The 24,596-nt window shown below is 39.4% G+C and overlaps 1 protein-coding gene across 1 annotated transcript in view; it reads left to right on the forward strand.

Moving 5' to 3' along the window:
* The window catches only part of LOC132317401 (von Willebrand factor D and EGF domain-containing protein-like), a 174,184-nt gene extending 150,137 nt beyond the window's left edge, over positions 1–24,047 (forward strand). The window contains exons 25-29 of the mRNA XM_059820504.1: positions 51–146; positions 14,656–14,751; positions 16,024–16,119; positions 23,229–23,326; positions 23,862–24,047. Coding sequence (XP_059676487.1) covers positions 51–146; positions 14,656–14,751; positions 16,024–16,119; positions 23,229–23,326; positions 23,862–24,047 — 572 coding nt within the window. The remainder of the gene's footprint in view (positions 1–50; positions 147–14,655; positions 14,752–16,023; positions 16,120–23,228; positions 23,327–23,861) is intronic.
* The last annotated feature ends 549 nt before the right edge of the window (positions 24,048–24,596 follow it).

Here is a 24,596-nt window from a genome sequence, read left to right on the forward strand (position 1 = left end):
GATCCTCTGTGTGATTTCAGTGCACAAAACTTTTGCTTTCCTTTCACTAGCTGTTTGCATTCCCCCTTGTAAGAACGGTGGTCACTGTGTTCGAACCAATGTGTGCTCCTGTACCGAGGGTTACACTGGAAGAAGGTGTCAGAAAAGTAAGTTACAAACTTCTCTTTGCTTTCCAGTGTTCTCTGACTCATAAACAATTTTTCTCCCTTTTGTGCAAGTTCAACAGAATATTTAGTCTGGATTTATGCCATGATCTCCTATATTTCTATCAGAGCATACATAGCACTATGTTTTGTCTAAAACCAACCTGTTAATTAGAATAGCATTAAGTCAAGTCAATGTTGGGAGTAGAACATTTTGCTAGAATCCTCTCTAAATATTTCATGCATTCAGAATGAGTAACACTCATATTTGGAGATGAATTATTTATTCTGCATTAAAGGTTTTTTTGGGGGGGGGGGAAATTAAAGCCAAAGGCAGAGCAGGTGGCTGAGATCCTCAGAAATATTAGAACATCATACTTCTAGCTTAATTAAGACAGTTGGTTAATAACACTTCAGTCTTGCCTTTGTTCTTTGCACTGAAAACTCCCTCTTCACCCTAGCATCGGTATTCATATTCTATTCTTCTATTCTTCTGCAGAAATAGGTTATTTTGGCACTTTTACAGGCTCTATTGCTCAACAATATCTGTCACCCAGGGAGTTTAGGACATGTACGTGAAAACTTTTTTTTTTATTATTATTATTTCTTAACCAGTTTGAAATTGGCAAAAGGGGAGCTGTGAAAACAACCATTCTTGGCAGTAAGAATCTGTACATTTCCAGAGCACTTTATGTCTCTCACACACAGAGAAAAAAAGCTAGTAAAAAATTCCTTCCAGCAACAAAAGTCCTCTCAATCCCCATACTACAGCTCTCCCCTCCTTCAGCAGGGAGAATCACGATGCACAGTTCTGCCTGGCTGCAAAGTACACAATTGAATAGTCTGCTCTGGCAGGAACAAGCTGGAGGGAAAAAAGGAGGAAAAAAACCTTATGTTCAGCATCTTGTTTTTGAGGTTAGAGAACATTAGAGAAGTGCTGTTTCCAGCTTTAAACATACTACCACATCTCCAGACAGATCAAAGGAAAAAGAGGTGATCATGATTGCAGTCCAGCAAAGCACTCCCCTAAATGCTCCAACTGCTACTGCCAACCCACAGCGTGTTTCTTTCCATGTTCAAAAAGTTTATGAGTTTTTGTTGCCCATCTTGGTATAATCTTTTGCAAAAAAAGCTTTCTGATATGATGAAAATATTTTTGTTCTGTCCAATCTCAGCCTACCTTCTAATTCAATAACCAGTATATAGGCTGGTTTATTTAGCCTAGTATTATAAAAACTTAAAGACAGGTCCTGTGTCCATGATGAATGAAGAGAAACATGATTAAGTAGAAGAAAAATGCTACTATTTGCTTACTCTTACTGGCCACTGACTGTTAATAGGTAAAGAATGTTGAGTAGTGTTTCTTTTTTCTTGCTTACAATCAACGGCACGTGGGACAGGTATTATGATCCATAGAAAGAAATAGTTTATTCACAAGCTCTTCATAGCAAGCAGTTGCTGTCAGAGCCGTGTGTCATCTTGTTGTTGTCATACGAAATAGCTTCTCTCTCCTCTGCCAGAGGATCCAGGTTTCTCCGCTCCTCTCAAGCAAAAGACTACCGGGCACACGGCAGAAGTGTCTCAGCTGAACTCCTCAAACCTTCCCCCACAAACAAAATGGAGAAAACTAATGCTCCCATCAGTTGGAGGCTGCTCTTCGTCCCATACATCTCTGAGTTCAATGCCAAGGGCATTTCATACCTTTTTTTAGGTAGGATTTTATATCATTTTCAATCAGGCATTGACCTGATTAGTGGATCAGCTGACATACTTGGCGCACACTTAAAGGCTAGCAGTATATATATGGACATGTGTTCCTAACTTATTTACACCTAGACAAATAAAAAAGTGGAAAAAAAATTCCTAGAATGAAGAAGTTCCACTACCCAACCCCTTCTTCTTAAATAAAATGTATAAAAAGTACCACTATATCCATTCTAAGTTCCCAAAAGAGCTCATTCTTTTGTCATTAGCAGTATCACAAGCAGTGTAGATATATACTGAGACAGTGATTAAATAGATTTCGATAATTCTGCAGCTGCTTGGGCCGCTGACTCTGTAGAGGTGAGACCAGCCCCATGGGCTGTGTGCCTGAGCGCTCAGAAAGCCGTCTGGAAGACGAACTGTGCAGTGCTTTTGCTAACCTTCCTGGGAAGGGTATGGCAAGGAAGGAATCAGAAAAAAACCAGTAGATTTCTACCTTACAGAGAGGGTTTTATCTGGATTTGAACATCTTTTCTGTTTGCCTTTAAGGACCTCGTGTAACCCTGCTGTGCCCTGGGTGAGACTTATGATTTTATTCTGGATGTACTACTTGCCATGGTAATTGCACAGAGTTGTAATATCCTTACAGAAAGAGTAAGGAAAATAAATACATATATGACAATAGCAAAGTTGTAATTAGAAACAAAGTTTACTGGAAGTTTAATACTGCAGCAGCTCCCATTTGCAAATCACCAGGCCCACGTACCACATTTTCAGAGGAACTGCTTGAGGTGAACCTGTGGCCCAAATCATAGCTCAGTGGCATCTAACCCATTGCTGCCAGGTTACCCCACGCTGGCAAATGCACAGCTGGCTTAGCCAAAATGAGAAAAACAATTCTTCGTGAGGGATTTTATCATTATTTTACTTGTTTTTTGCTCTCTGAATATGAGTTTGCAGTGTCCTTAACTCCTTTCATACCTCTAGTACAGTTTCAAAAACCTGTGACAGCAAATTAGCTTTACTACGTACTTACACGGAGTCTCTAATCTTAGAAATTTTGGGTGGATTTATTAGCTGCCTAATAAAACCTATCAAGATAGAGTGAGTAAAATTAAGACTAAGACAGACAAGTCTGAAGAGGTTTCCCACCCATGTATTACATGCAGAGCAGCCTCTCATTCTTGATCTGTAGTTTGGGAAAATATTTGTGGGCTTGGGAAATTTCCCATAAGCCATAAAAACTAAGAAATACTCTTTTCAGAAATAGTGATCTGAACGAAAATATTACCTTTCTGAACCTGCAGTGAATGCTTGAAATTGGCAGTCTTTTCAATTTTGTCCTTGTTTATACACAGCAGTACACAGTTTTTGCACGCTTATCTCTGAAACCTACTAATAATCATATAAATTGCATCAGTAAACCCTTAGATTTCAGCTTCAATATGCTCTGACACAGAGTTAGAGCAAGGGGAAAATTCCCTGCCATGAACAGCCCTGATTACAGTAGGGATGCTACAGTTTCCAGGCTCATGGTACCATAACACACTTCTGGGTGACCCCTTTGATGGAGCTACGCGAAGCCAGGGAAGCCAGAAGCACTTGGATGCCCATCCTGGAGGTAATTCGCACATTAGGGTTGTTCCTAATGAGTGAACCCAAGTGTCTTGCAACTCAGATGTAAGTAGCAGCCAGTCATACATACATTTGTCCTTGTGATGAGTCAACGTAATAAGAATAATAATAGCTGCGGGTGTCTATTTCTCCAGTAATTAATGTTCAAAAGTACTTCTTTCATCTTAACAAATATCATAAAAAGGCACCTTAATATCTATAATTGAAATAACAGAATAAAGAATTCACATACTCTAAACAAATTGCGTATTTGTCATGACACCAGCTTTATGAAGCTTTTTTTTAGGTAGGAACAGTGTTTAGAGGCAAAGATAAAAATAAGCCCAGTCATTTTTTTTGATCACTTACTCCTTGGATATTTTGGCATTGTTTCCACTGCTTTTAGACATTTGTCTTTCCTTCTTAATATCTCACCAGCATGGACAGAGAAACAAAAGCTTCTGTTTGCTTTTGGCAGCTTCAGATCGCAAGTAAAGGAGATAATTAAAACTAAAAGGCATGGCAGCCAATCAAAGACAGGTTATTTCTAAACCGAGCCCAAATAAGCTACTAGTTTATTCTAAATACCTGGCAACAGGCCTTAGGATTTTCACTTCCATCCCTGTCTGTACAGTTTGGCATTTCTAGCACTGTCTGCCTGACAGCTAAAACAATGCAGGACAGAGTGGCAGCACCATGGCTTTGCTGTTTGGGTTTACTCTTCTTTGCTTCTTTAGAATACGGAGAAAGGTATTCACCCTGGAAGTTTATGTTTGTTTTGTATCTAAATAAATATCGTCTCAAAAAAACGCATAAATCAAGCAGGTCTGATTGGCTGCCTGCTGAAATATAAGGCTTTGCCTGGTGTGTTTACTGATAAATAACTGCCTGGTGGTTATGCAAACCAGACACCCACACCCAGGACGAGCGGGTGTCAGAGCTGACAGTGAATTGTATGGTTATGCCTCAGCAATTGTACAACCTTGTATCCTCACTTGCTATGCATTGTTTTCAGTATAATCAGTCTTGTTGAGCGGAAAGAGGCAAATGCTGGCAGCACCTCAAAATAAAATATCTTTCTGGATCAACTTTGCATCAAACAAACATACTCGGCGTTAGTACGAAAGAAAAGCTATTCGCGCGTGGATTTAAATTCCCTTTTGAAAGAAGGCACAGCTGTAACAATCCTGGGATATCACTCCTGTTCATGAGGCTTTAAGGCAGTGTTCACACTGATTTCTACTACATCCTTACAAAAATTATAAAAAAAGAAAATAGATTCGGTTTCATTTATTTACTACATGTATTTTCATAGGACTGCTTTATAAACAACTCTTAAAAAATGAAAGCTAATAAAAGCTGAGTTTTCTTGTGAAGGGTTGGAGTGAAAAGAAGGGGAGAAAAAGAGGAATTCATGGGACCACACGTTTATCCCTTCTCCGTTGCTGTCTGCTTCTAGTGAGTTCATCTCCGAGCAAAAAGGCAAGCCACAGCTCCCTCTGGAGCTCATCAGCAAGCAAAGGTCACAGGAGAACACTGCTGAACATCCTCCTCCTCCCTTCTCCAGAATACCAAGCACATCTGCAGCCTGACCTCGGCCTCTCTTACGGCAGTGTACCTTCTTGCCACTCGTCTCGCAGCCAGCTAGCCAGAGTTTACATACAGTTTGAAACGGAGAGACCGTGTTTCTGCATGCATCTATTTTATCGTGTCAGGCTGAATCCTGCCGATGTCGTATCACATAAATCATTGCACTGACATTGGGACTTTGCAGATTGGATCTCAAAGTTAGTAGATAACTATTTCTCCATTTCAGTAATTCCCGCAGGCAGGATTTATAGCCAATACACAGTGCGCAATATAATTCACGCTCATTCTTCCAGATCTGCTCGCTCCTCTTCCCTCCCCCTCTCTTTTTCCTTCCCGGTACCATGAGGACTTTACTTGCATGAGAGCTAGAGGCAAACTAATTGGAAATGTGACCACTGGGTTTCAAAGGCAGCTTTTTGCTAAGCAATGTCATATGGTGAAAGTCACCGATTTCCCATATTCCAGCCTTCCCATGTAATGTTTCTGCAGATTACTGCCTTGCCAGCTGCATAAGCAGGACGTTTTACTGCTCAACAAATTAGACTTCCACCAAGTTATCATCTTGACAACAGGTGATACATTGTCTGGAACATCTTCACTGAGTAGGCAGATTGACTCAAGCCATCTAAAATCAGCCAGTTTGCAAAACAGAGGTCCAGCATATGCTCCCACATAACTGAACGTGGAACAGTCCACATATCTCATCTAAATGGATGGAGTAATCATTTGCGTTAGACTTGCTTTTCATATGTCAAGGATATGCTCATAAGCAACAACTATTTGCCTAAGACTTCTGGATGGCCAATATCCTTGGACAGGGGCTGTTTGGAAATAAATAAACAGCTGCTTATAGCAGAGAGACTTGTAACTTACTGATAAAAGCATTACTTTTGCAGCAGAAGTAGAAAAACTGGTAGGTCGGCTTGTTGACTGGTTGGTGCATAGTCTGGAGACACAGGAAAAGGAAACACTGGTCCCAGTTCTTGCTTGATTTTCCAGCCCATGTATCAGAATAGGTTCATATTAGATGTTGTCTTCCTTCCTTGGGCAGGAAATACAACAGAAGACGAAGAAAAAAAATCAGGCCTACTATTGTCTTATTCAGCTGAACACAACATGATCCGTGCGTCTTGCCTGCAGGGAACAGGGAGAGCTCTGACTTCCCGCAGAAAGGGAGAGAGCCAAACGGGAGAGAACGACTCAAGGTACAATGCAGAGCAGTTCTCCTTTCTGCTTACTTTTAGTAAGGATATGTGACAAAGCCATGAGTTGGTCTTTCTCAAAAGCTACGTTCTGTTCATATATACGTAGCTGGTGCATTTATTTTAATAGGGGCTTTAAGCACATGCAGTTGTCTCTAAATTTATTTTTCAGGAAGAGAACAAGTATATATATGGATAAGAACTGAACATATATCCTAAATAAGCCCAAAAGCCTTATTAAATTTTTACTCATTCTGTAAGCAAAACATGCACAGACTACAGCATGAATTTTCCTAGAGTAGAGAATCTAGGTTTTGAGCCAGTCTTTCTTTACTTGCATCTTAAAAGCACTAAAGAAATGTGTCACATCTGCTGCTGTATGTAAATGCATACTTAAATAAAAGAGCGGGGATTACTGAATTACTGCATTTCTCTTTGCAGTGGACTTCTGTGTGAGGATAAGTGATTTTTCCACTAAATGATTTAAGAAACAATATTTTTGGGGGTCTACTTTTAATTAAAATATTTTAAAAATGTCTCTTCTTAAAAAGGGGGTATGGGATATGCCACTTGAAAAGCCCAGAGGACGGACAATTCTGGAAATTAACGTTGGTCTGTTTATCCACAAAAAGACACTGGCAAGACACTCCTCTCCAGCACCGATTCCCAAGTAAGCCTTAGCTTATTTTCTAAGATGGATAATAACAGGGTGACTAACAGATTAGCGCAATGCCAGTGCAGACAGCAGTCCTTCTGAACTCCCTGACCGGGCTCCCACCTGAGCTCCTCGCTCTTCGCCTGGGTTATCAGTGGGACCACAGTGGCCCTCGGCTGGTCATCTTCTTGGCTTGAGACTGTGTCTCCCATGCCACTGCGGTTCTCTTCGGTTACTCTGCCTAAATCTCCCTTTTTCTTTGTACAGATGAAAATAAACCAAATTGCATCAAGCATAGGCGATGGCTTAGCACACTCCGTGCAATGAAAACGTGCCTAAATGGCAGGTCATACTGCAAGCACAGAAGCTGCAAAAACAATCAACAGGGAAAACAATGTATATGAGAATCCTCTTTCACTTCTTATTCAGGCATGACAAGAAAGCAGCTCAACAGAACAATTTATACACACGCTGCAATGGTTCACTGACCTAATAAAACACCGAGCATTCTTCAATGAAGAGAAAATCTTACCAAACCCAAGACCCTAACAAGATGGGAATATAAGCTGTGCTCAGAGTATACTTTACAATTCCCCACATTAATTATATACTAACAGCTACAAAGATGAGAATAAAGTATAGCTATAGTCTTTTTCAAATTAATAGTGTTGTGATCAGACTAAAACCAATTAGTAAATGAGAAAAAGGTTTTGCTAATGATCTCAAAATCTGACAGTTCCTAGCAGAATATTTCCCAAATATATAAATGTGCACCTGCACATGCTTATTTTGGTTATAGTGGCTTTCATTCTGAAAGATGCTGGAATATTTTGTAGCTATCCAAACATCATACCGTTGTATCACTAGAGAGAGTTTCACCTGACAAGAGACAATAGGCAAAATGAAGATCAGGAGGCCCAGAGGCAGAAATATTTCAGTCAAAGGAGAGTAGAGAGTCCCCTGTTTGTATTGGAGTGACAATCACTCATTAGTTTCCACAGCTTCATGAGGTTTAAGAGTCTTGCCCACTGCACACTACCAGGGAATCTTCTGGAGGTACAGATGGAGAGACCAGGATCTGCTTTAACTGACAGAAAATGTTATCATCTGATGAGAGTGACATGACAGCAACCAGGAATGCAGTACATCATTATGCACCGACGCTCGGAGTTTAGTCTAGCATCTCAGGAGTTTTGCCATATGGTATTAATTATTTTTCCCTTTTTTCCTGAACTAATACCTAGATTAGATTTATTTCCTGCTTTAATATCTCTAAAAGGCCCCAGACGTATATCAGAGCACACATCAGAATGAAGACCAGACATAATTAGGCAAAGCACTGGCATTGCATTGCTATCTATATGGTCTACAATTTTTCAGACCATTTTTTCTTCTGAAATGTGTGCTAGGTCATGCAAACTAACTCATATTGCTAGACCCGTGTGGTAAAGTGAATATATTATAAATGCAAACTGTCACCACACCCATTCACAATTACATTTACAGCTCCCTCTGTGTCTTGTAGTAATTTGTTCTCCCGCACTGCATCCCTCAGAGGTTTCTTCCAGATTATTTTTGCTATTCAGAAAGGTAATTTATTGAAGAACTGCTTTGCATCTCTGTCAGAGATACGTGAAGTGAGAAATGGGGATGAGCAAACCTCAAAATGATCGGTAGCTTGATATGGATAAGGATCCAAATTTTAGAAGAACCTTGCACAAAAATTGCAAACTATTTTATTACATGACATATATTCCTCCTTCTTAAAATTTCATCTGTGGCTATAATTACTGACATTCAGTGGATCTCACATCCAAGGTTACTCTAATAGAGAAAGTTATTTCTTTATTTACAAATCCAAATCAACATAGATGAGAAATTCCAGAGAAAATCAAGCTCTGGAACAACATACGTGCCTAAAAGTCAACACAGGCAAAACTAGTTCCTTACTCCCCTTGGAAATAGAAAAAAAGGGACCAGAAATTGCTCATGTCCCGAATCCATAACACGTTTTTCAGAGCTATGTGCATTTGGGACCTTCACAGCAGCAGATATATTGGTACATCCATCTCGCTAATGATCTGTTGAGTATCAGTTATACCCTCTAAAGGGGAGAATGACATTTTTTACCTCAACTAGTTTCTGCTACTGTCAAGGCAGTAGGATCCAAACAACGGTGCCCTGTGTTAGAAACACCCTTTTTGGCCAGAACACACCAATTTTGTGATTCATTTTTTCAAGGATTAAAGATCATTCAGCAAAATCAAATCTTTACGTGGAGCCTAGAGCATCCAACCAATTGTTTCCTTACTGTAGTCAGGATAATGTTTCATTCGAGCAGTGCTGCTGGGATGCATAATGCACCCAGAGAGATGGGGAACCTTCTTTCCAGTCGATCAATTGAACTGTGCTATTTTGTGAAACTGCTGACCTGACCTTCCAGTTCTCGTCCTATGAAAAAGATCAGCAATATCCCTAAATTTTAAGGCTGCAGTGTCAATATTGTCCCGCTCCTGGCACAGAGCTTCTCCCCGGTTTTCGTGTTCTATCAATAGGTGATGTATATTACCTATAAACATTGGAAAAGGACTAGAAGTGCCAGTTTTAACACAAAACCCCATTGTTTTTACATCTACTGGTTTCATTTTTGTTCTCAGCTTGAGTTCTGTCATCTGTATTTTCCTGACAAGACCAGTCGATGTTATTTTTAAATCTGTCCCATGCTCTGTGTCCTTACTGTGTCATATCTCCCCAGCTACAGCTCTTTGTTTTTGAGAATGTCACACCAAATCAAGATAACCACTAAGCAGAAAGGAGAAAACAAACATTAAAACAACATTTACACATACAAAAGCCAAAACTGCAACTGATCAAGCTTTCTGCTCCTCAAAAGAGCTATAGAGAGAGCAAGTCAAAATACGCACTAGACCCACAGAGAAGTCAGTCTGAAACCAAGCCCAGCCAGAAATAAAAGCAGTGCCTGTGAATCACATATAAATGACAGCACAGGGATGGTGACTTAAAGGATACGTTGAAGTATATATCTACCAGTAGGTGTTCTTTTGGCCACATTTCTGTGTTCTTTGTCAGTAAGCTGTAGCCTGATGCATTACCTTAGCTGGCCCAAACAGATGTTACTGCTTGAGGCTATTTTCTCTCCGATCCAAAGGCAGAAGGCATCCAGAAGCAGGTCAATTTTCTCAGCTTCTACAGGGCATATAAAAAAAAAAGAAAGAAAGAAAAGTTGTCTTGAAAACTACATCTTCTAATCAGCACTGCAGCGTGACGCATTGTCTCCTCATCAGCAGCATGGCTCAGGATACGTGATGACAGGTAATTTTTGATTTAGAAAGAAATAGTCTGTGCAGTCTCATTGTCAGGAAAGGACATGGATATTCAGCTGCGGCAAGGCATATTCCTGAAGCATTGCAGAGGATCCCTTTCTGCCAAGATTTTAGAAGCCTGATTTAATATTCCCTCTGTTTTGACTTTATGAGGGTGGTGATGAAGACTGTCCTATTTCAACAAAATTACAAGCTTTTCACTACTTATTATTATCTACTTCCAGCGAGAAAAGGTGTAATGGGGTACTTGGATCAAAAAGTGGCTTAGGTTCAACTTGCAAAGTTTGTGTCTGCTAATCCACAGAAGCAGTGGGAGTCTGAAGGAAATGTCTGCCTTCTTTTAAACACTGTAAACTAATCAGCAATTACTGCTGGCTAATATTGTGACTGTTTGTTAGAACAAGAGATTACTCTCAGTGGCTTCTAGTATGTGCAGCCCAGCAAAGCATGCCCAGTGCTTGACTTTGCCCCCAGTTCCTCTTGGCTTTGCACAGCAGGCGTATTTTGCTTAATACTGTGTATGTTTTAGAGGAACTGTTACTGTAAATCAATGGCAAGAAGGGCAGGCAAAGGAAGACACTGGGATTGTAGATGTCCATCGCTGGTGCACCAGGAGGACCTGCTTGAATTTAGACACAACACTTAAGGTGTTGGTTGGGGTTTTTTCTTAGAATTTTAGTGATATCTGGAAATATTTATTTTGCAGGAAAATTCTTCCCTTTGGCTTTCCCCAAAGCAGGAGGTCTGACTACCCTAAAGATGTTAGCACTGAACAGTTGAACTATGGAGCTCCACAGAGGTTGATAAAAGGAATTGCAAGAAGCACTTCACTGGGTCAAGTCAGCCTAGAGGGGATAAGCTATGAAAAGGGTCACAGGAAATCTTAAGTGATTGTAAGGTCAAAATGCATTAAAGCCATGAAAGAGAAATCGCTGCTGCATAAAACAGAAAACTTAGCAACTGTGAATGCCTTTCAGTGCACGGAAGAATTGCGTACATTTGGTATGTTCTGTGCAACACCTATGTTTTATCTTAACACCTTCAGCTGCTTGTTACCTTATCAAAATCACCCCTCATCTGAAATACAACACGTAATCGTGCTTTTTCTTTAACCTGCATTATCAGCTTCAACATAGGCTTACCTTATCTAACTTAACAGTTTTGGAAAACATAAGATCATGGTAGTCCTTTCTAGTTTTAAATGGTGGCCTTATAGAATTGTGGCGCGTTATAGAATTGAGTAACTCTATTGCATATGAAATTCTGTACTTCAGTTCTCACTGGAGAGCATGGAAATGTCGACACGGACAGCAAGGGGAGTGGGATTATGGCTTTAGTGATACTTATTGACTGCCAGCAAGCTTGCACCCAGGATGTGTGATAGTACAGGACTCTCCCCACCCCCAGTGATACACCCTACAAAACTGCAACAAAGGGGAGACACGAATGTGTTTATATCCGTATCATTAGGGCTAGTCCTCAAGGCAGGTGGAAAAACTATCAAACCACTGTCGTCTTTGGGTCAAGATGCCAGGCCATTTTTAAGGGGGGGGGGGGGGAGAAATGTGAGTCTTTTCAAAGTCATGCCAGTGTCTGGGAGGATTACAATAATTCGATTTGCTCTCCTAGTGTCTGATAATTTATTTAGTTTTCCTGTGAGAGGCTGTAACATTTTTGTTTGCTATTTTGAAATTGGAGCTCCTCCACAGAGGCCAAGGAGTGGGACTAGCAAGGATCCAAACTAGTTATCATCAACAAATGTTGAAGACTGCCTGATGGGTATTGAATTTAAGAAAGGTAAAGAAATGGAGAACAATGTGGAGATGTCAGACAGGAAAAAGGGAGAGATAACACTGCATTCATTTACATAAAGGTGCTCGTGAATTCTCTAGCAAGAAGAGAAAGTATCTGCCCCAGAGGGCAGGCAGTCAGAAGTGCCCCTCCAGTTCAGAACAGGTTTGGTACTTCCCTTAGTTCACTTTGAATTGAACTCCTTTGGATTGATCACCGAAGTGAGAGATGCCATAAGCAATGAACAACATAAAGGAAGTTCATGCTGTATTTTTGTAGTTACTTGTTCATTTGTAAGGCAGCTAAACAAAGAGAGAAATAGATCCCAAGTTGAAAGTCAATTTGAACTGATATGTTTTGCTGAGACCAAGACTGGACCTCACCTGTTGCTTAAAGCTTTGCTGAATTACAATGCAAATTGAACTGGAACAAGTTCAGTTATACACAGACTGAAAAGTAAAGGTTAATGAAAAATCACACTAGTCTGACTCCCTGTAATTGAAGGAAGAGTCTGTTGTTCTACAATTTAAAAAATCTGCTATCAGTACAAAACAACCAGGAACATCTTAAAATGTAATTGTTTGTATAAGGTTAAAAATACACAGAAAATATAAGGGACAAAAAAAAAAAAAAAAGGAGAAATACCCATTTGAACAAGTGCTACTGTGCTTCTAGTTACTTTTTCTTGGCTTTACTTTTTAAGGGGTGGTGGGAAGACATTGTCCAAGTTTCATATGATCTCAAAATCAAATCTCTAGATTTTCAACTGATTTTGGGACAGCAAGTTAGCATTGGGGACACTGTGGTCCATGAATATCACAAAGCATAAGGTCATTTGAAATCTACAACCAAATTTTATGGTTTGGGGTCATCTTTTCTAAATTCTGAATATCTGAGCTGTTTTATAATTGAAACAGGAAGTCAAATACAACACAACGTAAGATTGTAGGTCAGAGGTCCGTTACCGGAGACGTGAGATCAAAAGGGAGAGAAAAAGGAAGAGGGAAAATAAAAGATTAATTTATTTCAGCGTTATGGTTGCCATGACACTTTGAAATCATCTAGGTTTTAACTAGTGGTTGCAGCACTTTTTGATAGATCAGCAAGAACTATAGATCCCTGTTAGCCTTAGCAAGCAGAGGCCAAGATTATAGCATGGATCAGGAGAGGCAGAGAAAGAAGGAAAAAGATGACAGTTTAAGGGCTTGCATCCAAGAAGCCCTTATAATCGTGGGTTAGTTTGACCTGCCTGAGGGCAGGTCACTATGCTGAGGGATCCAGGAGGTCTGGCACAGAACAAAATGCAAATGTAGCAGCCAACCAAGAGCAGCAATGTAGCGCTGAAAGCTGCCGGTGCAGCAGCATCTGCACTGAAGGAATAGACCAGGACACAAAAAGCCTCAAAAGCAATACTTTGATAGTATACGCCTAATAGAATAATTAGGGCATCTAAAGCTACCTATCTAAAAATGCCTGATCATACCTAAGAGAGGAACAGAAGGTTATTCTCCCATCAAATAACAGTTGCTGTATTTTTGCATGCTATTTTTTAATAACCGTTCCTATTTTGAGGCTCTTTGCAGTATTTCACCTTCTACAGTGAAGGTCTGAGGGGGGGTTGTGGTGCTTTCAGAGCCCTGTACATAGTGATGGCTTGAACATCTGAACTGCTACAGCATTAGTATTCAAGTTCTGTTCTTGCTGCTGATGTGCCAAGAGACGTCACAACCTTAAGGCTAATAAAGGCACTGTAATGCTACATTTTAGCTGTCAGCCCCCTCGGTGCCTGCGGAAGCAAGTAGCCTGCTCCCTGCTGAGGATGGCAAGGAGAATCAGAAGATGAGGACTTTGAGTATCTCCCTATTTCATCTACCTAGATCAAAGCATGTTGGGATTGCAGATGTTTGACTTGCCAGAACAGTGAGATTTTACTGTTGGATGTTGTAAAACAACAATATTGATAAATAAAGGGCTTAATCTGAGACACAAAAATTAGCAATTAGATTTCTAATGAAATCTAACAAAAAATCATCTCGTTCCCTGTGGTTGAAAGAACAACTTAGCTTTCACATCTTATTTATGTGAAAGAATAAAGTAAAAAGGTAAGTACTTTAACAAATAGTGGTGCAACAAGGTGATGGAGGAATAGATCTATTTAATCTTTAAGCTTGGTTGGATGCAAAAACATTCCCAAAATTGTGTGAAACTGATCTATGCTCTTCAAATCTTTTCATATCCAAATGAACATCTGAGAACATGTTTTCCAATCACAAAGTGAAAGCTCTAACAAGTATTCGGTCTGTCCACAGCTGCCACAGAAAATTTCTTACTTGTTTTTCTGAGAATCATTGTAATTAATGCCTCTCTCGTTTTTCTGGTGAGGCAGCTCTTACTGGAGCTTCCTCGAAAGAGCTTCCATGCAGGGCACGACATTTTCCAGAAGGATTTATAGGAGCTATCAAGCCTCTGAGTTGCAGATTCTCAAATCCAAATTACTTTTCTGGTTTTTAATTACAAGCAATTGAACCTTCTGAAAGGAAGCATACAAGTATCTAGTGAAGTCTTCCTTTATTTCCCAGCTACCATGTTCTTCTTTTGATATGTATCTGCAGGTGTCTGTGATCCCATGTGCATGAACGGAGGGAAATGCGTACGCCCAAATGTCTGCGACTGCCCATCTGGTTGGAGGGGAAAGCACTGTAATAAACGTAAGCACCTCTACTGCCCATCAAACAGATTGTTATTACTTAGGCCAGTCAACAACAATTCTAATCTTCTTTTAATATTAAAAAACAATATAGTGAATAGAATCTGTTTTGCTACTTCAGCAGTTTGCAGAAAAACTGTTTTATGTACAGGTAATACAAAATGCTATAAACATTCGATGTTTGCAAAGGGAAAAAGCGGTGTAGGGGAACCCTGGTTCTGCTTCATGCAGCTGTCTGTTACACAACTTGTTATGGAAATTCATTTTTATAGCATTAAAAGTGAAGCATTGATTTTACATTTTAACAGCTTCTCAAATTTTGTTGTATTTTACAGAGAAATGCCATATATTTCAAAATACAGAACTATTTAAAGCCTGCTATAAAGCCTTCTAAACTGATATACTCTCAAGGTCACCAAATAGATTTTGGTGCATAATTTGGAGAATTATGTATTCTTACTCTGTAACTCTACCAGAACTGACTACAGTTACATAAAAATGTAATTAAAAACCACCTCTCACCCTAAAATATTTTCAAGGAATATTTTTCCTTGCGTGACTATTCATTACCATGATGTTGACAGATAAACTGAATAAATTTATAATCAAGATGACATACTGTATGTAAACCAGATTGAAATATTGGCTTTTTACCCTTTGGGTCCTGATAGTAAATATGATTTCAGAACCAGTGTTTTGAAATTATAATATTAATAATTTATTCAGAAATTCTGAAGTCTGTGTCTCACACACATGTACACCAAAACATGCATTCACTCTTTCAGGATCTCTAAAGAAATAATATATGCAATAAACATATCAAACTTTACTAAGAGAATCTATTTATTTATAACAGAGAATACATAATATGCATATAACAGATATGAATATATCATATTGTATGAATATTTCATATATTTAGTGGTGGACTTGGCAGTGTCAGGTCTACAGTTGGATTTGATGATCTTAAAGTTCTTTTCCAACCTAAATGATTCTGTCATTCTGTGATTCTATATGGAGAGTATTCTTAGCTGATGGTGAGCTGAGCATTAGAAATAGGAAAGGTACCAGTAGACAGTCGTCAAAGATAAATTTCTTAAGAAGCAAATATCAAAGAATCATGAATACTGATTATCTGATGAATAGAACACATTCACTTCTTTAGCAATTAGCCATATGGAATAAAACCTAGCAGGTCACTCTTTCAGACAGATCTTGAACATCCAGATGTATCGTGTACACCTTCTCACTGGTTTCATGTCAACCTGTTCAGCTGTTTGCCTGCAGAAATGTCTGAATGGTGGAGAATGTATAGGTCCAAACATCTGCGAGTGCTCTGGAGGATGGGTAGGAATGCTGTGCCAGATCCGTAAGTGCTGCTTTAATTACTACAATTTTGTAGCCACGCACATTGCACTCAAGACCTTTATGCATTAAATTTTCTACTAAGTGTATGTTACATGTAAAAGTCAACTATGACACGATTAGCACCTACGTTCTGCCTCTTATTTGTCAGGACTGTCTTATGCTTCCAGTAAAAACTATTCCTTTCGAAGACATTTCTGGAGTTCACATCAGCATGAGAAAGAGACCTGCCTTGTCTTTTACTTATGTGGACCTGTGCTCGACCTGTCAGACAAAATTAGTAGTCTTTAAACTAAATAATTTGAAATACAATATAAAAAAAGAAGGGTCAGGGACAAAAGGAAATGGAGTAGCCCATTCTGCCTACCCAGATGCCATTAAGCACAGAAAGAAATTCTATGTATCTGCTAACCTAAGAGCCCGTTTCTGTAAATGCTATGCATTCAGACTGACCACCAAGATAGCTGGCAGTATTTGCATGTGGAGGGACTGGAAGATGTGGAATAGGAAGAGATCCGTTATTGCCTGTTACATACAGGGTCACTTCAGTTTGTGTATGTTATTAGCTTTACAGTAAAAGGGCATGAGGAAAATATCAAGGCATTATCCCCTTTAAAGGGCAATCTTTCTTTCCTCTCACACTCACAGGGCGTAATTACTTATGGAAATCTTTTGTCAGTTAAATCCCAATGGCTGTGTAATTGTTTCTTTGTGCCAGCTGTCTTCTAGTTCAAACATGGTAATGTTTAAAGTTATTTATTAGTTGATGACACATTCTTGACTCAGTTTATTAAATAAATAAACAAATCGTGCTTGTTCCTGTGAAAGGCAAGTAAGGCTTACTATCATTAACAATTTCTGCTGTCCTATGCAGGCACACAAGCCTAGGCAACTTTTTACATATCTATTTATCTAACCTTTGAAACACTGCTCCAAATCTATTCATTTGCTGGTCACCCTGTTTTTACTCTTTCTTCCCGTGTTTTCACTGTAGTGGGGAATTAAATCAGCTTTTTGTCCAAAAGGAGCTGGCTGAAACTCCTAGGTCCCACAGCAAACCCAAACAATCACCAAGTGGTTGGAATTTCTGGGTTTTTAAACAGGAGAGAGGACTGTTGTCAAAGAGCAGATGGTGAGGTCTTATAATGTTGCTCCAGGGTATTCACAGTGAGGCAGGGAGGAAGCAGGGGAACAAGAAAGTCTTCATCCTCACAGATGTTAGGTATAAAGTTCCACATAGAAGTGTAACCCCTGAAAGCAGGTCTGGTTTTGCGTTTTAATGGGAATCTATTCACCCAAATCCAGAACTCAATGAAAAAAATGTATTTATCTGCCTAAACATAAAAAGCCTTCTAAGTGCCTCCCTTGCTCAAAGAAGTGCTCACCTTCACCTCGGCTCTGGCACTGATGAGCAGGCTGCTAGCAGCAGCAAAGAGGGCTGCAACCGACCTCTGGTTACATCTTTTTGTTCCTCTTGTATTACTTTGGCCTCTTTCCCAACTCCCAGCAGCACACGAATAGTGGGCCAAATCCAGACACTCTGCCAGAACCAGTGCATTTCTGGCAAGGAGGCATTTGGTTCATCACATTACTCCCCTGTGCAAAACTGCTTTGGCAAATTCAAGCCCCTGAGGTTTCCCTGTGCTCGACACCCCCTTTCCTGCTTGGATGCGTATGCCCAGATTCTGTGCTTCCCTATAGTATCAGCAACAAGGCTGAATACAGCCTTGATTTGCACCACTTTAACTACAGGCTTTGGCTGTTAAACTCAACAACAGAGCAAAACATTCACATTATAAGATAAGAAAGTAGCAACATATTATTTATAATATTCAAATATAATTTCATATTCTATAATAGTTTATTCTGTTACATATTGTATTAAAACATTATATATTGTTTATTATGTTGTATATTTTTCATATTATTCGTCAAAACTGTTTCCATTTCATAATGCAAAAATTCCATCTCATTCTACAAGTAACAATCCAGATGATAACTTGTCTCAGCAATCACTGTGCCTTCTCCACTATGCAGAAGCAATTAGGGCTGGATCATTTCTCTGGGGCTTTTTCAGGAGGTTCGATAACCCCAGCTTCAATCTTTGTTTTCAGCCTGTGAATTCACGCAGCTGCCCTTATCGGGATGGCAGCGATGGAAATGCAGATACAGGTTTTGTCTATACACTGAACCTCATTTTTTCCTCATTAACTTCCTAACACACATCCAGCAGGGTGACTAAACCAAAGGATCTATGGAGACTTCCACTATTATTTTCTGGATATTTCTCAGACAGAAAAAATTGTTTCAGTCCTCTACACTGAGATACCTAGCCAGAGTTGGCCATTAAGCCAACAAAAAAGGCAATGGCCAAGTACTGAAGATTCATCTTGGACATCTACTTCTGATTTATCTTTAATAAGAAGTCACAGATCACCTTCATCTGTGCAGTTTCTAACTCTAAGCCTATCTGGACAGTTCAAGAAGATGTTTGGAGGCAGCAGTAGATAGAGCTGCCACAATAAAATATTTTCTAAATCTTCTCTCTTCAGCCTTCTATAAAACCAGAAAAAGCAAAACATGACATTCTATACTTTCAGATCCCTAATAATTAATTTAAATACTTAGAAGTGCAAATACTGATGCCTCAGATTTTCCTGCCAACTTTCACCAGGAAAAAAGGGCATAGATAGATCTCTATCACAAGCAATAGCCCACAATGCTTCAACCTTTTCAGAGGACAACACCATTGACAGTAACCTAGAATAGATTTTCAGTTCTGTTGCAATGAAGATTGGCAAAGTCTAAATCAAAATAATTTTATGTCTAAAGTATTTTGAAAATGTCTCAGAGAGCAAGACCGGACTGTGTTGTCAGAAGTAGTCACTGCATGTTAAAGAGCTTATATCTAACTTGGAACAGATCTGTTACATTTTGGAGGTGCAATCATACAAGCAAAAACTTTGCCTCTTTTGCAATGATGTGCAATGAAATTGTATGTCCGTGTAATGCAGTGAATTATGAATTTCTTAATGCTACAATCAGTCAAACTCACAATGACATTCCAAAGACTTCCATGCAGGCTGTTTTTCTTACAGTTTCACCAGTCTCTGGATACAACTAAACTGCAGAACTTGGCAAGAGTAAAAGTAGAGACTTTTAGGAGACGTTGGTAATGGGTAAAACAAAATAGCCCTCTTTTATCAGACTGTAAATAAAGAGCTCAGTCAAGAGAATAGTTTTCTTCCCCAGTCATCTGTAACTGAACAGAATAGCTTCGGAAAGAGAATCAATAAAATAGGTCATTTGTCCCAACAAATAAGGTGTATGGTGGAACACACACATTATCCTTGATAAATACCCATGACTTTGATGGTCATAGTTTAAGGAATAATGGTCAAGGTTCAGACTGTATTGCAAATGTAGGGAAATTACCTTTTGGAAGGACAGGTTAAAAAATGTTGTTTGAAATATTCAACACGTCTCAACTATAGAAACCAGCAGCTTTATAGATTAGGCTTCTTCCATTAGAAGCTTTTTCTGCCTGACTGTTTTTAGCTTTCATGACAACAGCACAAATATTCCAAAAAACTCCCTCTCTGAACACAGAGAAACAGTATCCCAGGATCACCACGTTTTCCCATCAGGGATTTCCTTCCCATTCCATACTAGATACCCAGTCTAAAGCTCTGTGCCTATGGCTTCCCCTTTCCTCCTGCGGTGTTAACCCACATGTCTCTTTTTCTTGAGCTGGGAAAGAAACATTAGGCCAAAGCAGTGAAGACCTGACAGTACAATCTGATTACCCTGACAGATAGAGCCAAAACACAACCCCGTAAAGTCAGAAGGCTTCTGGCCAGGGATATAAGTCTGTTGTTTAAGGCTCTGAATGCAGGATCAAGGTATAATTCTAATAATTAATTATAAAATGTAAGAAGGTTATAGTTGTGAAGGGTCTTCATCATTAAAATTCATGCTGCTATCTTCTGTTCTAATATTATTGAACCCATACTGGCTCCTCATTGCCCTTCAGAATGTCTTCTCTTTATTTGCATGTTATAAGTGTCTAGCTTATAGCCTTATAATTTCCTCAACATTCTTCCTTGTTCTCTCTCCCTGCCTTGAACAACATCTCAGACAAGCTTTCTCCTAGCTTTCCTATGTAACCCTTTCAAACCTTAAAAAAAGAACAATCTTAAAAAAGAATGTAATTCGCATGCAAATTATAGCTCTGTTCTTTTAACACTCAGGGATAAATCTCTTTCTGTAATGGGCATTTATTGATTATAATTTTAACATAAGCTTAGCTTATTAAATGACTTTCTTTGCTGAATCTGTACAGGATAATGCATACATAGCCTGTGTCATTTTTAGTGTTTAGTGGCTTAGCATCCCTTGTAAATACATTTATGAAATATTCATTTGAACTTCAGCTATGTTATTATCCTCTGTGATTTCAATCCCAGTTTTCTTCCAAAATGTTTTTAACTTTTCTTCTAACTAAGCTCTTGTTTTTCTGAGCACTACAGCAGGAAGCAGTGGGTGGGAGAGGGAGAGACAGGCAGGTAGCAAAGGATAAAAAAGGAGGAAATTTTTTCCTTTTTTTTTTGTCTTTGTTTGCATCAACTGCGAATCAAAGAAACCACACGTGGAAAAAATGTCTGGTACCTTATCTAATGCCTATTCTTCTGCCCATGCATACCAGTACAGCCCCAGCCGTCTGTACAGTACAGGGGTCTCCAGAAGAGTCCACCTCTCTTTGCCTTACCTGTTCGTATTTTATCCACTACCAAGCAAAAAGGAGAATCAACTTCCAATTTTCCCCAGTCCAGGTTCATATCAAATGAATAATGGTAGTATCATACACAGTTCTCTGTAATATCATACACAGTTCTCTCCCTTCCAGCTTACTACACAGGGGAACAAAACTGGTGTGGGCACAAGGATCGCCTTCTGCTGACAATGCACTCCTTATTGGGAAATGTTTTTGTTCAAGTGAATGAAACTCCGAGATTTTTCCAGTTATAAATCTGAGTTCTTTCAAAGCTCATGGAGGATCTGAAGTAGCAGCCAGCAGATGATGAGCATCACACAGTTCTAGCTTGAGCATGATTTCATTCCTCCTCTGCCCCATCCACACCCAGGATTCAAACTTGGGCCTCCCCCTTTCAGAAGAGGGAGAAATTCAGAGGTTTGCAGCTGCCCATTCTGGGGCTTAAGGAGTGTTTTGCAACAGACACCTAACAAAACCAAGTTTGCTTCATAAAAACTTGTTCCAACAAAACAGCACTTTTACCTTTTCAAATAGCAGGAATACATCAACTAGCTCATATGCTAGGAAGGCAAGTTGTGAGCTCCAGGTCACTGGAGTCCTACAGCAGATAACCACCTGACACAACTGGCTTTTTAAAAAGAAGCACCTGAAGGTCACCAGCACATCCAGGTCTCTGTGTGTTCTTGTTCTGGACATGGTACGGGTCAGTAGTTTTGACACAGCATGAACCCTCGCTACCTGACTGTATGTAGCAGTTTGCCAAGCTGTTTACAGCCTTTCCTTTTTAAGATGTGTAGAGTGGCAGTAAGTCTGGTTCTTCACTCATCTGTCCCGTAGCTGTCAGGCCTTAAGTTCAGTATACATATTTAGATTTTAATATTCCCTTCTCTGGCAAAATCTCAACCTCCTCACTGAGTGTTAGCTGCCATGATAACCTGATAGAACAAAACCAATACAAATTCCAGATGTTGTTACATATCTTGTCCCTGGCCTTCCAAGGTCACTATAACAATTAATATAACTCTGAGAATCACATTTGGATGGCTTCAGATCGTAACACAAAGAATTTGCATGAGCTTAAATCTGTGTCAAATCAGAACCTAAGTCTAACAAACTGAAATTCTAGAATTTGTTCCTTCAGCCCCTGAATTTGTTGAAGTTGATTTTCTGTGAAAGGATACATTAAACTCTTTCAAATCTGATGGAACGCTTCGCTCCATGATGAAGGAGGTGGTATTGGATCGTAGACATGTGTCTACTTTATTTTCAGATCTGTCTTAATGGTGTATGGTTTGCAGCTTCCTATATGCCTCTGCCATACAAGAAAATATAAGAAGCCACTCGTTGATTCACATCTGACCAGTTTTGAAGGCATTTAGTTTGACTGCCTGTAACTAGGATACAATATTCTGGCAATATTTATAGAAGGTTTAACTCATGAGATCTAATTAAAATACTATGACATGTGTGTTCTTCTTGAATTGGTGCCCTATGAATTGGCTGTTCTCTTTCCTCTATGCCAAAACAATGTCATAACAATATAAACTGCTAATGAGGATGAAAAACTGGCTGAAATTTGACAAACTCAATTGATTATCTTTTTTCTCTCTTAAAAAAAAAAGAACACTGATTCTGTTAATAACAGAATATCTTCAAACGGATGGGCCTCTATAAGTACACTGGTACTCTAGATAAGATAAAAAAGTTTTTCTGATTCCTTTTTACTCGCAATAAGTAGCTCATTACTGATTCTGTGGGACCATGAAATTACATGTTCTTATGCCCTGGTTTCCAGAGGTGTAAAGTCTGCAGTTCACCAAATTCTCCCTTTTATTTATTGTGATAGCATCACCTTTGGGAGTACATATTTAACATACCTTTTCATCGCAAGTCAAGAACAGATCTTTTAACAGCTGTTCTTTTATTTCAATTGGAACAAAAGGAAATCAATTTTGGCACAAATCTGACCCAACCATCAATGCCCAGAATATATCCTGTCTTTCAAAATTAGGCCTTGCACTGATCAATTTTCGACAGAGCCGAGGCGATTACTTTGGCACAGTCTTCTCTTTCCCCATCATTGGGGAGAAAAGGAAAAAATATTTACAATTAAAATTATTAATTGTAAACAAAACAGACACACAGGCATGAAAAAGCCTATGGCAAACCATCTTTAATGCCTCAATATCTTTTTGTTTATCGTCCTTTACTCCTTCATATGAAACTACAGAATCATAATATATTTTGTCACAGTATTTTCAAAAGCATCTAAATATTCGCTTTCTAATTATGAGACTTAGAATAAGTTATTTCTAACCAACTTTATCTTTCATTTGTAGCACTTTGTGAGCAAAAATGTCTGTTTGGAAGCATATGCATAAGACCAAATGTCTGTGCTTGCAGAAGTGGCTATACCGGTTCAGCGTGTGAAAAGAAGGTAAGGTCCAAAACCACAGCTTCTTATGGTAAGGACAAAAATAAGCAAATGTAACTGAAATATGTAACAGGAAAATGGATTAAAGTCTTGCTGACCTTATGAAATATGTAAATAAGGTTATAAAATAGTTTAAAGGAAGTTAAATGACTGCTCAGCTGCCAAACTAACCCTGTATCCAAGTTCTATACAAAATTTTCCCTTAAGGAACAAGTTTGATACTTCAAATATAAAACCCACAAAAGCTGTGTCTATTCTTGTAGGTAGGGTCATCCTTAATACAGTGCTCCTGCCCAAACCCACTAATCATCTGCACAGCAAACCCTGGAGAAAAATACCTGGTTGCAGTCCAGCCCAAGCCTGGAAGATTTTCTGAATTGAAAGGGCAACCTGCTCCTCCCCACCAGATGCCCTCCCGCTTGCTTTTAATCCCCCGGCCTTCCTAACTTTGCCTCTTGTTTGCAACATGAAATCGCAAGCCTTGCACCCAGGAGGTCTGCATCAGCCATTACTCTTGTGCATTCCTTCGCCCTTCCAGTTCCTGATGTCCACAGACAGCCCGCTTCGTCTTGCTGAGCTTGACCTCAAACTATACATTAAACGTCACTATAGCCCTAGCCAAAAGTGGCAAAACGCCAAAACAATTCTCCTGGTCAGAGAGGGATCCATCTCTCTCCTCCAAGTAATTTTGTTAGAGGCTCTTTTCCAAGATGAACTCTCCTAGCACCTGTTAACACTTGCTACTCCACTACCAAACCTGTGTTCCTGCCTATAGTCAAACAGAGCTGATGGGACTAAATCTTCTGTGCCCTTCCAAGGTGCATGACAGCCAAAATAGGTGGCACCCTTCCTGCTCTGTATCTTTGTGCTGTGGTAGCTGTTCCTGTTGCTTTATGAAGAAACAATGATTTCTTTCTTCCTGGCATTGACCAAAGCAAACTGAAGTCCAGTTCATGCAAAGCTTTTTTTGCATGAATTTGAGAAGCAAATGAGTTGGGCAAATACTATCCTCACCCCCCAGAAAAACCCCAATAAGCCATGTCCAACTAGCAGAATGGTTTGCGAGGTTATAGTACATCCAACAGCTGGGCTTGACCTGACCATCACGTCAGTGTATGTCTTTGGGTCCAGTTTCTCACCCGTGCCACCACTAAAACAAAACCACTTTTCCCACCTTGCCTGCTGTGCCTAAACACTGTATATATCAACTTGAATTTCCCTTTGTCTTTTGAGTACTGCTTTATTTCATATCCTGCACTCCCTGTTTCTCAGA

The sequence above is a fragment of the Gavia stellata genome, chromosome 8, assembly GCF_030936135.1.
Source record: "Gavia stellata isolate bGavSte3 chromosome 8, bGavSte3.hap2, whole genome shotgun sequence".
In the NCBI taxonomy this organism is placed as follows: Eukaryota; Metazoa; Chordata; class Aves; order Gaviiformes; family Gaviidae; genus Gavia; species Gavia stellata.